Consider the following 13,357-nt stretch of genomic DNA (forward strand, 5'->3'; position numbering starts at 1 on the left):
AAGACTGGCAGCGGTCAATTTGACCGCCATACTAAAAAGATAGGAAATTCCTCATTTCGACCAGAGAAAAGATTTGTTTCAACATGTCAGAGTTTAACTTAGCAATTTAATCGTAATATAGTCTCTAAATAAATCTCAGATAGCCTTTTTTTTAATTTTATGTTTGATCAAGTGAAATACACATGCTTAACACAATTGGCATTGAGAAAGAGCAAATTTGTACAAAAATGAGGAAATTTTCTTAGCATGTAATAACTAACAAGTACTATAATCAACCATGCATGTGTTTGGTTAAAAAAATATCTAAATATCGCAAGATACCGTACATTACTATCTTTTACAGTATTTCGAAATACTTATGTTATCACGTCACATGTATATTAGTCATTAACAGTTTTTTCTTTTTCTTTTTTCTTTTTTTTTTTTTTTTTTTTTTTTTTTTTTGGCAATCAGAAGAAGTGCTCGTAGATTTATTTCCGCATAGTCAATTTCACACTATGTTAATCTTTTTCCTGAGGTAGATAATTATTTATGTGCAGCAAAATTGATTAGTGAGGTGACTTGGAGGAAATTGGAGAAATAGGAGTTCTGTTTTTGAAATTTCCCCCTTTTTTTTTCGGCTTCGGATCCTTTTCCCTTTTTCTTTCACTGAGTTTTATATTTTGAGCATCAGTTTTTATTAGCGAGGTTTCTTCTGATCCTAACTCAGAAGAACAATCCTTTTCTGCAAATCTAGGCTCCCAAAAATATTTGCAATAATCTCATGAAAGCGAACTATTCTCATCGCTAGAAATATATTTCTCTTCAGATAAGTCAGACTGTTCATTTGAACCATAATCTGTTTTAGATAAATCTGCAACAGTTTCAGGTATTAATGTTCCTATAAGTTTTGCTTGTCAACGGTTCTTCTCGACATCACGAAGATAATTTTGTGACTGAGCACTTCATTATCATCGAAGAAAATAAACGTCAATGCTTCAAGCAAAGCACATGTTTTGGTGAACAAAAGAATTCCAGCAAACATTTTTGGAATTTACCTGTTTATATTTACTTCTTTTTAGACCCAAAATAATTTCACGTGTCCAGTCACATGCTTTTCAAATTTACCTTTCTCAACTTTGCCCATTGTGCAGATAGCAGAAAACTGAAACCATGCAACTAACAAGTGTTTCGCATTTTCCAAACAGTTCAAAGAATTAAACCTGACCATCAGGTACTACTCAAGCTCAAAAGAAGATTACTCACCCTGACAACTAACAATAGTCCATAGTACACATAACTGATAAGAGAAAAAGAAGAAAACGGATGCATAAAGAAAGGTTCACTTATCGGTCAAAATGACCGTAGTCCGTCTTTCTAGGTATAAACATTTATAGCGACTATAATAATAATCCTAAAGAAAAAAAAATACTGTTGTAAGATCTTAATAAATAATTTGGAAAATTCGATGAAGGAAAAGGAGTTTGAAAATTAAACGCAGCGAATATGAGCATTTGAAAATCGTTTGCTTTCAAAATGACCGCTTCCGTCTTTCTAGTGTTAAGCACTAATAAAGCAGAAATAAGGATTTTTTTTAAGTGGAATTAATCGATTTGGCAGCTGAGGCATAAAAATATCGCAAAGTTATCCCAAATGAATGTAAAGACAAAGCCAAAGTCATAGCACATTTAATATATTTATTTTACTACATTGTATTTCAATTTATTTTTTGCACTGTTACTTTTACGCTCAACAAAGTGTTGATTTGAGCATTACTTGCTCTAAATTTAGCATTCATGTTCCAAATTTTGCAGACACGAAGAAACGGATAGCAGCTACATGGAACATATTTCTAGCTAATACCTCGCAACATTACAGAAGAACCATTTCCATGATTTAATTTCTTTCAGGAAATCATGGTTATCAAATTTGAATATTTGCTCCATTTGGATAAGAACCAATCTAAATCCCCTCTAATTATACTACGAAGAGCCACGAAATAATACAAGAAACACTAGGCCGAGATAGAAAATTGGTAGTTAATGCGGTGAACATTAATTCGATAAGTAAACTCTTTGAACAATATGTCGACGAAGCATTTTTCGGGGCGAATATTTGTAATTCATGAAGAGATTATCTTTTATACCCAGAAGATAACCATCGTAAATCAGAGGGGAGCTGCAACGTGGATGTGCACACATTTTACAAATGGTTGTTTCTCAGTTTTTGACACGCATATTAACAATGCTCGTTTTCAAATACTTACGGGTGTTTTCGGAATTTATCGGTTGACAAATTGTGCACTTTTATCACGTTGTGATAAACAAATTGGAAAGCAGGATATAACTGTTAAACTTGGGGAAAAGAAAATTATTCGTACATATGACTCAGTGTCGGTCAATTTGACAACGAGTACACAATTAAAAATTCGGGAAACTTTTATGGTAAATATTACTGTAAAATGAAGTGTTTACAGTAAAGAAAAAACTTACAGTAAATTGTAGCGAAAAAAAAAAGATTGGTGTGCCAATTGATACACCACGTGACTTACAGTGCGAAGCACATAACACCGTACTTCCCCTCACTCGATCTGTCCCAACTGGTATGGTGGTCAGCAAAGCCGCCAGCCAATGTGATGGTCCCGAGTTCGACCTGCTGCTGACATCTTGCGTTTTTTAACTCTCTTTTATTCTAGCGTAAAATTTTATAGTGAAATAGGATTTAAGTTACTGGCAACATGGATGCCAGTAACTTTTACCGTAAAATGTCATGATTTTTTTTAGCAGTGTACATAACATTAGATTCATTGAGGGAGATCTAAAAATTTATCTGCCAAGCTTAGGATCTCATGACAAACAGCTAAAGTACACTAAATACTTGCTGTTAAGGAAAAAAATTATAGTTTTTTGAAGAAACATTGAGTGGGCGTTTAATACCATTAAATATGCTCTGTGAACAATGCATCTGAAATTTTAGAAAAAATTAAAAGTATTTGGAAAAAGTTATGTTATATTGATTGTCGTAACTCTCATGCTACGGGTTGTGTGTTTTCGTAAAAGTCCCATAAATGATCCAATTTCGTTCTATCGTCCATATTTATAATCACAACATATAATCAATTCTACTCTTCATAAAATTTGGTTTTCAATTGCCAAAATTCCACTCGGATCCTTAACTGTTCCGAACCAACACATACACGTCTCGACATCACGCAGTGTCCGGTTCAACTAACTGGAATAGCCCCATCGGATAGGGAAGATGCTCTTCAAATTGCCTGAGTAGGAATTCTGTGGCTGAAGTTGCCACATTGGTGTTTTTAAGATAAACTTTTATTTATTTTGTTTTCATTTGTTAGGAAATGGAACGTAACTATGTGATTTTTGATGCAATCTTTCTTCTTTTTTTTTTTTTTTTTGTTGTGATTTGGATTTTGGGTTGAATAACGTTATCAAGTTCTTTGCTTTGGAAATGATAGCTACTAGCTAACTCACGATAACAACTTCATTTTCCCTTTCATTAATACTTTCTCGACTTAGAGTGATAATAGGGTTATTTCCAAAATTTTAAAAGTATTTTTTTTCTAAAAGAGCCTGACCATTTTTTAAACAATTTGTTTAAGTTTAATATTTTTAAAAAATTACTTAAATCGGCTAGCTTTCATTGTTTATGCTACTGTCCGATGACATCACAAATGATGAAATACCATTCTGTGTTGCCATTCACAGAGCAAAATATTTAATTCGCATCTTTACTCACGTGTATTGGCAACGATATGTGTAATAGCAAGCGTTTTTTTTTTTTTATAGCGATTATTTCTCACAATTATTACTGATCAGGCAACGCTTTTTTTTTTTTTTTTAATAGCGATTATTTCTCACAATTATTACTGACCAGGCAACGCCGGATATTTTTCCTCGGTCAGAATAAATCTGAAATAATTTTTACTGCATTAAAAACGGTTTACTTAGCAATATCTTCGTATGTCATATTTGCCTAACACGTGAAAACTTAAAATGCTTGTGAATTGTGATTTAACTATTAGTGTTTATTTACATATTAGGGGCTACCACCCACTGGTCACTATCTCACCAGCCCCTAGAATCTGCCAGCAGTTTCATTTGGATCGCTATTCTGCCTTAGGCAAGTAAACGGCAGTATCTGAAGGAGTGTGCTTTCAAGATATTTGAAGAAACGCGTTTTGAATTCAATCCTAACAATATGGAAATGCAAAACTAGACTTTTTTTTCGAGCTTTTTCTTCAGCGGTAACTAAATATACAAACCTAACGTACAATAGATAACCAAAAAAAAATTATCATTCTCATAATAACTATCTTCTATGTACTAAATTCTTTTATCTTTGACAACATTGATAGATGAAACAATAATTGCCCAAAATTTGGCGATTATGCCAAAGTGTCAAGTATCAAAATATTCCCAATCCTTAAGTACTAACTTTAACTTTAAATCATTTGGGTGAATAAATGCAAAAATATTATGCAAAAACATATGTACAAAAGTGTTATTTCTGCATTATTCTTATCTACTGCAAACTACAGAATTAGCATTTGATACATTTTAACCATTTGTTGAAATTTCAAACGTCAATTTCGAAACTCAGCCTGCCTCTTCTACGTCAGAACATTTGAACTACTTCATTCGCTGCTGCTACACCATCATTAGATTTTATGGCATAGTAAGGAATAAATATTTTCATAAATACTATTAGATTATCATTAAGTAGGAAACATTTTAAAAAGTCTAAAGAAATTAACCACTTTCATTCATTAGAAAATAATCAAGAGGCTAGCTGCAAATCTGCAAAAAAAAAAAAAAAAAATGACATCGCATGATTTTTGTAATAAATCAAATCATCAGCATGTGTTTCCATGAAGTAGTAGAAATTAATTCAATCGTTAAGGAGCGCTAGGGCCCTTAATAAGATCTGAATTGCTAGTTAATGACTGCCATTATAGCTGTTAGGAGGCTATAACCTTAAAAACAACAGAATGATCGCCCATGCTTATAATAAGACTACAAAGTAAGTGCAGTGATGAAAGCATTCGTGAAATTTGCTATCGTTTCTGTTTGAACTTCCCTTTCCGTGGACAATTCATCATCTTAAGCTCTTGTGAGTTATAACAGATAACCAGCGAGAACACGTATTATCTCTTAAGAAAAATCCTTAATGGACCAAACGCTACTGTGTGTTTAAACAATTTATTTATCAGATTAATGACCGGGAGCAGTGAGCGTGTATTTGGTCTCATTTGCCTAAACACCTCATTTCACAGCTCGGGCAGATGTTCGGAAGTAAGTTAATCAGCCAGTTCTCTAGAGTCAATAAACGGAACACTTTAGCATGCACACCATGTTAAATTCTTAACGAGTCGTCTAGTTTCATTGTCTTTGAACTTAAAAATAACTAATTTGCTAGAGAATTCGAAGATCAGAATATTTTTTTAGCATTCATACATTTGCAAATATTTCATGAAATTAGTGTCTCGATAAGTTCATACTACTGCACTTGTTTTAATTGTTTATTTTTATAATTCTTTTATTTTTTTATTAATTTTTTTTTATCTATTTATTTATTTATTTGTTTATTTCCTTTTTTTTTACTTTTTATTTATCTATTTATTACTTTTTTTTCAGATGTATGTACATTATAGATACTTTTATCTGATATTTTTTACATAGCAATCTCTCTATTTCATTAAAACTATATGACTAGAAATTATATAACTACCCTAAAAATAGTACTCATAACTTTTTTTTCAAATTGTTTCTTGAAAGTTCTTATTAAGAGTCGTAAACTCATCGCGAAAAAAATTAAAAATGTTTTCAAAAATGAGTGATTGCCATCGAAAATATTTAAAAAAAAATAATTTTGAGAACTGAAGAGGTTTTAAAGAACCGTCTTTCATTCGGTTTTCTTGTTCGGAGTCTTTTAGCTGTTTGACTACAAATTAAAACTGAAAGCGTTATTTTTCAAATTGCCTTTCTAAAACTTCTTTCTTTAATTGAAAATACGTTTTACTGTTGTTGCCTTTAAAGCGTTCAAGTTTTCTCTTGCCTTTCATTTTTTTTATGGTGTGAACTTGAATGAGTTTCTTTAGAATTATTAATAAAAATATACCCAGGTTGCCATAATTTATGTGGTTTAAAAACCTAATAATGTTGAAGTACTGTGTGTTGAATCGCCTTCGCAGAAAGCGAATACGAAACTTCCGAAAATTGCATTACCTTCCCCGCCAAAAGTAGTGAGTCGTGATTTTGATGGTCACTCTGGCTATTTTATTCTATGCAAAAATTGATTCACGATAAATTGCTACAAAAAAATACTCTCAGAGAAGAACGAATTAATCCAATGAAAGTTCGAAAACTGAGTACTTTTTTACACATAAACAACTTTACACTCTTCAATACTTGCTATAAAACTTTCATTTCTTATTAAAAAGGACGTATACTAATAAAAACACGTGAATCGATCTAAATCTGAAAGGAGTTAAGCAGTTTTGACTCAATTCACACGTTTTCCCTTTTAACAGCTCACATAAAATTTTTCAAATCAAAACTATAACTAAACTACAGTCTGATCACCGATGAGATGGAATGGCAAACATCCGGGTTAGCGGCTAAAAAGGACGAATATATTAGTTTTTAGGGATGCCAGCTTTTGCAGATGCGTGTTAACCTCTAAATCAGGCAGAATCATATTGAAATTTCCGAAGCATGCGATCATTTTTTACTTTCCGCCTCATTCAGATTGACTCGTCTTAGCTGGACGTTTGCCAATTCCATATCGTACGTGGGCAGACAGTAAACCTAGTAGATATAAGTCTTAAATACATTTACATCCAAACTTTACTTAAAATTCCCTTCAAAAGCGTAACGTTTTCAGGAACATATTGTTTCATACTTTTTGCCAATGCAGATCGCCGATTTAAATGCGTTTCAAGTTATATTAGTCGAAAACATCGGATTATATCGCTAATGAAGCTGTAAATAAAATTCACATGCTTGTTAAGCAAGATTTACAATACATATATATTTTTTTTCTTTAAATAAACAAATGAGGATTTACTCAATGTTCATATGTTTCCTAAAAACTGAAAAAGATTATTTGTTTTAACCTTTCCTCATATAGAAGTAAGTATGACTTCTTTTATTTATTTTCTAAGTTACAAATACATTTCATATGATTTTTTTATTAAAAATGACGCAAAACTTAAGAGTATTAGATCTCTTCTATTTCATATAGTCAAAGCAATCCTAAAGTTATCAATAGGGGAAAGTGTTGTACCTTGGGACGTTTGTACCTTGGGATACTGCTAATTTCTAAGAATCTATTTTTAGCAGCCTTGTTTCTGTAATCTCTAATAATAACCTTCACCACTAAATGGTGCCATATTAAAAATCAGCATCAAATGAGTAAAATTGACGATTTTGTGAGAGAAAGAAAATTTCGTGACTCAAAAAAAATATTTTCTTCATTTGTACTTCATTTTCTGTCTTTGTATTTGTAAATTTAATCAACTGAACTTTATTTTGTTATAAAAGAGAAGTATTTTAAATAATTTGCTTATGAGAAAATAATGATAGTGCGTCTAGATTGACCACCATTTTCGTTTTTCTTAAACCACGTGGTGGTTGTACCTTGGGACAATGAAACGTTTTGTATTTTAGGACACGTTCCAAGGTACAACATATGCATGCTTCTTAATAATTAAGATATGTTTAAGAACATGGAACAATGTTCTAATCTTATGTAGTCTTTTAAACACATTTAATCTTAGATAATAATTAATAATTTATTATTAAATTTTCATGCTTTAATTCACTACCATGGATTTTTTTTTCTGGTGCAAAATTGGTTCAAGTGTATGGCTGTTTTCTGATTCATGAAGACTTTCCCATAAGGAAACTTTTCCAACAGGATGTGTCCCAAGGTACAATGGGATGTTGTACCTTGGGACAGCTTGGAACTTTTACTTTAAATGGCTGGCAACATTTTATTTTCAAACTGTATGAATTTTAAAAAGTATATTGCATAGAAGTATGTTGAGATATTTTAATGTGACTTTTAGATTTTAAAATTGATTCAAATAATTGACGTTAAAAATTAAAATATGAAAAGTGTTATATATACAACACTCTTCCCTACATTTTCAAAACTTCCTACGAAACCTCGCTTATAATTCCTTTCAGAGGATAATCGAGTTTAGTGCCAAATCTTGTATGAACCAGTAGACGGATGAAAATTTGTATAGCGGACAAACAAATAAGCAAACACTCAAATCCATACATAAAATTTTAAACTCCACAAGACAAATTTTGTCTCAATATAAGTAACGCTGCCTATTAAATTCAAAATGTTTCACGTCCATTCTGTTGATTGTCTTAATATCACAACTTTATGTAATATTGGATGAACATTAATATACTTTTTAAAGGAATCCACTTTTCTAAACTTTGCAGTGAAATTGGATTTCGTTTCAAAGAGTTTAAAGTTTAATTAAATACCAGACGCATTAACTTTTAAAACGATTTTGATAAAACTTTGAAAAGTATTGGTTAAATCTGAACTAACATATTATACCCTTTAAAATGTTTTTCATTCAACAGCGGTATTAATGCTGTAAAATATGGCGTAATATTTTCATACGCTACCAAAAATTAAACGGTATAGGTTTCTGTTTTCAGAAAGATCAAATTACTTTATTTGACTTGAAAGAACGGTGAGTACAAAGGGTCATGCTGTAATGAAATTTGTATAAAAAATAACAATAATAATGTATTTTTGTGACAAAAGGTAAGACTTAATGAAATCTCTATTCCTTGAACGTTTTTGTATCACACTTTTTTTGCTGATTTCAGGAAAAATAATAATGATAAGTATCTCATTTGCAGCTGTTTAAAGAAGTTTTCTTCTTACAGCAGAATAAAAAGCAATCTTGAACATCAAAATGAAATAGAAAATAAAAACATATATAGTTTCTTCAAAACAGTTCACCAAGAAAAGCATTTTCATTTTTTAGGCACAAGTTTGATGAATGCTAATTAATTTATTTTTTTTTCCTGTGCATTTTTCTCGAATCGAGATAATTAGATTGCTTAGCTCTAAACTGTTTTTTTTTTTTTTTTTTTTCAAATTGTTAAAAATTATAAAAAAGACTGTAATTGACTAGGAAATAAATATTTTATTAAATATTTATATCTGTTTTCATTTTCTCTTAGATACCAAGCAGATGAAAAATGAATTTCAGTGTGTTATTTTCATTCATTGTCGTTACTTTGTGTGTGTAAATGCATTTGCTATGAAAATGCAAAACCAAACACACAATGTCAATGCTGCCATGTGCAGGTGAACGGTAGTATCTGTAGAAATGAGTTTTCGAGATATTTGAAGAATTGTGTCTTGGATTAAACACTAACAAAATGGAAATGCTGGAATTTGATGATTTTTTCCCGCTTTTTTTTCAGCGGGAACCAAATAAGCATGCTTGTACAATAAAGCTAACGTACAATAGATGACAAAAAAAATAAAAGAAAAATTTGCAGTTACTGCCCTTTACCTGCCCACGGCAGAATAATTAACTGCAACAAAAGAAGTAAGCTTTAAAATTTGTGTATTCAACATTTTATTTTATCAAGAAGATTGTTATAAGAAACGATCAGTGTGAACGTAATCGAACACTGAGACGAATCAAACAGGCGTAATACCGACTTCTGCTTCTCAGTAAGTTCTCCAGTATTGGACTTAGAACCAAAGGACTAATGGGAACACGGGAAAGCAGGAGCCCAGAATCACCCTCATACTCAGAATTCGTCCACTATCCCCTATGCCCACAGTGAGCAGAGATTATAACTTATGCTATCTTTCCCGATTTACACATTGACTGGCGATATAAAACATTGTCAGCATTAAGGCACTTAACTGAGTCGCTATGTTTCAAAATGATCTTTAAAAGAATGCTTCGTTTTATGCTTTTGAATTTTGTTTGTCATTAGCTATTGCGCAATCAGGAATTGCTTATTGTTTTCACTTGACCGTTGAATGACGTTCGCGTCCTTTGATTTTAATTTTCTATGCTTATCATGCAAGTGTCCAAGTGCCTTGGTACCGAATTGTTTGTAAACGATCTTCTCGACTTTACACAATCCTTTTAACACAAAAACATAATCTTTCACACAACTTCCAACATGCAGCACATAAAATACAGCATCCAGCCCCTGGCATTCATTTGAATTTCTACGTCTGGAATTCAAATTATGATTGCGATAAAAGCCATCAGTAGAAACAGGAAACCCAACAAGTAGGTTCTTATCGCAATTCGTGATTGTGGAAAACATCTTTTGAATTCTAGATCTCAAAATTCAAACTGATTTTTTTTCTAAACCTGTGATCAGTTTTCTAAATATTTTAAAACATACATGATTTATTAAATTTAAAAAAAAGTTTTAAAATCTAACAAAGAAAAAAAGAAAGAATTCTTCTAGCCCTTGATGAGAAACTAAGAATGCAAGAAACTGAAAAAAGGAAAACCTAGCATTAAAAAGACATATCTTTATATATTAATAGGCAAGCTGTTTTCTTTCGGTACCGATTCCTCCTCTGTTTGTAAACCAATTTCCTTCATTCTTTTTTTGTTCGGTAGCTATTGCCGAGTTTTAGTGTCATCAAAAAAATGTTTTGAAATCGAACGCTAATTAACGGAGATATTAATAAAAAACGCATTTTCGTTCTAAATGACTCTTTCTACGCGAACGGATGGTCCAATTTTTTCGAATTTGATATGGTTGGAAAGGTCTTTAAAAAATACTCCTAACGAAAAAGTTGTCAGGGCGCCCAAGGTATAATAACCTAAATCCACTAGGAAAAAAGTTATACGCGTTTTTTGGTTAGCGAAACTCAAAAACTTTAATTTTATCTCTTTTCCATTGTTGAAATTTACTGTTGGAAGCGTGAAACATTAAGTTTTAATTCATTTTTAAACCGCTTTTTCCACACGAAAAATGTATTTTAGTGCTATGAGCTTGGTATGGTTGGAAAGCTCGTGAAAACTACTACTAAAAACGTTTACCCCCCCCCCCCCCCGTTTACGGCAAAAAAACGAAAACCCGCTAAGATGACTAGAAAATGAACTAGATGCAATCAAAGGTTACTGAAAATTCATTTTTATTTGCTTTTTCACACGACATAGCGTGAAGAAATTGCTGGATAATATTGGGGTGTTGCCATTCCTCGCTTAAGCACAAAATGAAATACAGTCAAACTCCGATACAACGCCACTGTCGGATCCGATTCTAGGGTGGCGTTATATCGAGTTAGGCGGTATATCGAATTTTAAGTATATGAATACACATGTAAAAGTAAAATATATTAGTTTTACGAAATATTATCAAATTTACTTACCTCTATGAGTTCAAATGTCAAAAATTAATTGATCTTCGAGATCCACTAATATTTTTTTTATTTTTAATCTTTTATTTCTTCTCAGGGACAAAAAATTTTAAAATGCTGCATTGACTTTTTTTGTTCAAAATAACTGTTTCTATGTCTTTTTCTAATGCCAGAAGGTTGTTCATCATTTTCCTATCACTTGCATTTTTGTCTAAAAACCTTCTTAGTTTCTGGAGGCAATCTTTTGCAACCTCAGAGTTGATATTCTCATTTTCATGTTCAATAGTTTCTTCTTCAGACAAATCAGAATTTGAATCTGGTGCTGCTAGTTCAATAATGTCCTCATGAGTCATATCTTCGAAAGTTGATGCAGATTTATCAGCATCAATGAATTCATTTGCTGTAAGTGGATGTTCCAAAACAGTTAATTTGTCGATGCTATCCTGTATTTCCTGCATTTCGACATGATTTTGAACACTACGTTTTTCGCCATCTACTAAACCTGTGTGTCTCCAACAATTGAGAATAGTATCTGGTGTAACTTCATCCCATGCTTTTTTTATGAAGTGAATTGCTTCTTTTAAAGAAATAAGAGAAAAAACATTATTTTTGATGCGCTCGACTATGTGTCTGACATGATATTTCCGATAATGTGCTTTGAAAGACTTGATTATTCCTGCATCCAAGGGTTGAAGGACACCTGTGCAATCAGGGGGCAAAAATTCAATTCGTATATTGCTCATAGCAGTTGATTTATGGCAAGGTGCGTTATCAATTATGAGCAGAATATGCCGCTTTTTCCTCTTCATTTCATCATTAAACGATTTCAACCATTTTTGAAACAAAATGGCAGTCATCCATGCTTTTCGGTTACTGTCGTAATCGACGTACAAAGCGGGATTGAAATTTTTAAAGCATCTAGGCTTTGCTGCTTTACCTATAACCGACACAGTTCTCGTATCCGACCCATCTACATTTGTGCAAAATACAAGTGATACCCGGTCTTTTGCTTTTTTACATCCTTTAACGGCTCCATTTGATAATGTTTTATCTGGTTGCAAACGATAAAAAAGTCCACTCTCATCCATGTTGTAGACATCAGCAACAGCATATTGGGAAATTATGGCTCGTAATTTTTCCCTGCCCTTTGTCACAATAGTTGGATCAACGTTGGCAGTTTCACCAGATCTTATGTGTTGAGAAAGACCACGACGTTTTTTAAATCTATTCAGCCAACCGTTGCTATATTCAAAATCAGTAATATTCATTTGCTGCCCAAAAATTTTAGCATGTTCTCTGATTATTGTAGCATTTTTGGCAGTCATCTGCATAATCCAAGTGTATAAAGCATCTTCCAACTTCTCATGTTCAGCAGATTTCATTCGTATTGCATCTATTCGTGCATCATCAACATTAAACCATCTTCTTTATGGCATAAGATGTCTTCAATACATCGTCGGCTGATGGGTTTTTTCCACATTATAGAAAAATGACTTGAAATGCTTTCCTGTGAGGCATTTGGACAGCTCTGTTTGTATTCATAAATTTTTGCTTCTCAGAAATGGAGAGATTACTTCTTTTTGACATTGTATAAGCAATGTCAGACATAAACTGAAGAAACAGGCTTAATTTCACAATTCTATATCAACTCAACCTCAATAAACTAAATTTTTTCTGAGTAACAACTTCCTTAAGATCACAACCCTGAGTGGAGTGTTGACCAATTGAATTCTATGAGCATAGTAAGTATTTTAGATGAAAGAACTGAGTCTTTCACTAATCCTATTCAAAGCAGGCAGTAAGTTTATCTTTCCTAAAGCCCGAGGAAAACAACTTTTTCTTCTTACTATGATGGGAAGCATAATAGGCAGGTGTATTTAAAACAGAAGGGCATCCCTTGCCCCCGAAACTGATAGTAGAACCCATTTAAAGCTTTGAAAAGGGTGTGCGAGAGGATCACATTAACAATGCA

General features: G+C 32.3%; 1 protein-coding gene across 1 annotated transcript; it reads right to left on the bottom strand.

Annotated features, from left to right (window-relative positions):
- Positions 1-6,738: 6,738 nt before the first annotated feature.
- LOC129218581 (tigger transposable element-derived protein 6-like) lies at positions 6,739-12,767 on the bottom strand. The gene is made up of 2 exons (XM_054852897.1): positions 11,513-12,767; positions 6,739-6,806 (listed from the first exon to the last, which is right to left on the bottom strand). The coding sequence occupies exons 1-2, from the start codon at positions 12,765-12,767 to the stop codon at positions 6,739-6,741; spliced, it is 1,323 nt and encodes a 440-aa protein (XP_054708872.1).
- Between the last annotated feature and the right edge of the window lie 590 nt (positions 12,768-13,357).

This window comes from Uloborus diversus, chromosome 1 (assembly GCF_026930045.1).
Source record: "Uloborus diversus isolate 005 chromosome 1, Udiv.v.3.1, whole genome shotgun sequence".
NCBI lineage: Eukaryota > Metazoa > Arthropoda > Arachnida > Araneae > Uloboridae > Uloborus > Uloborus diversus.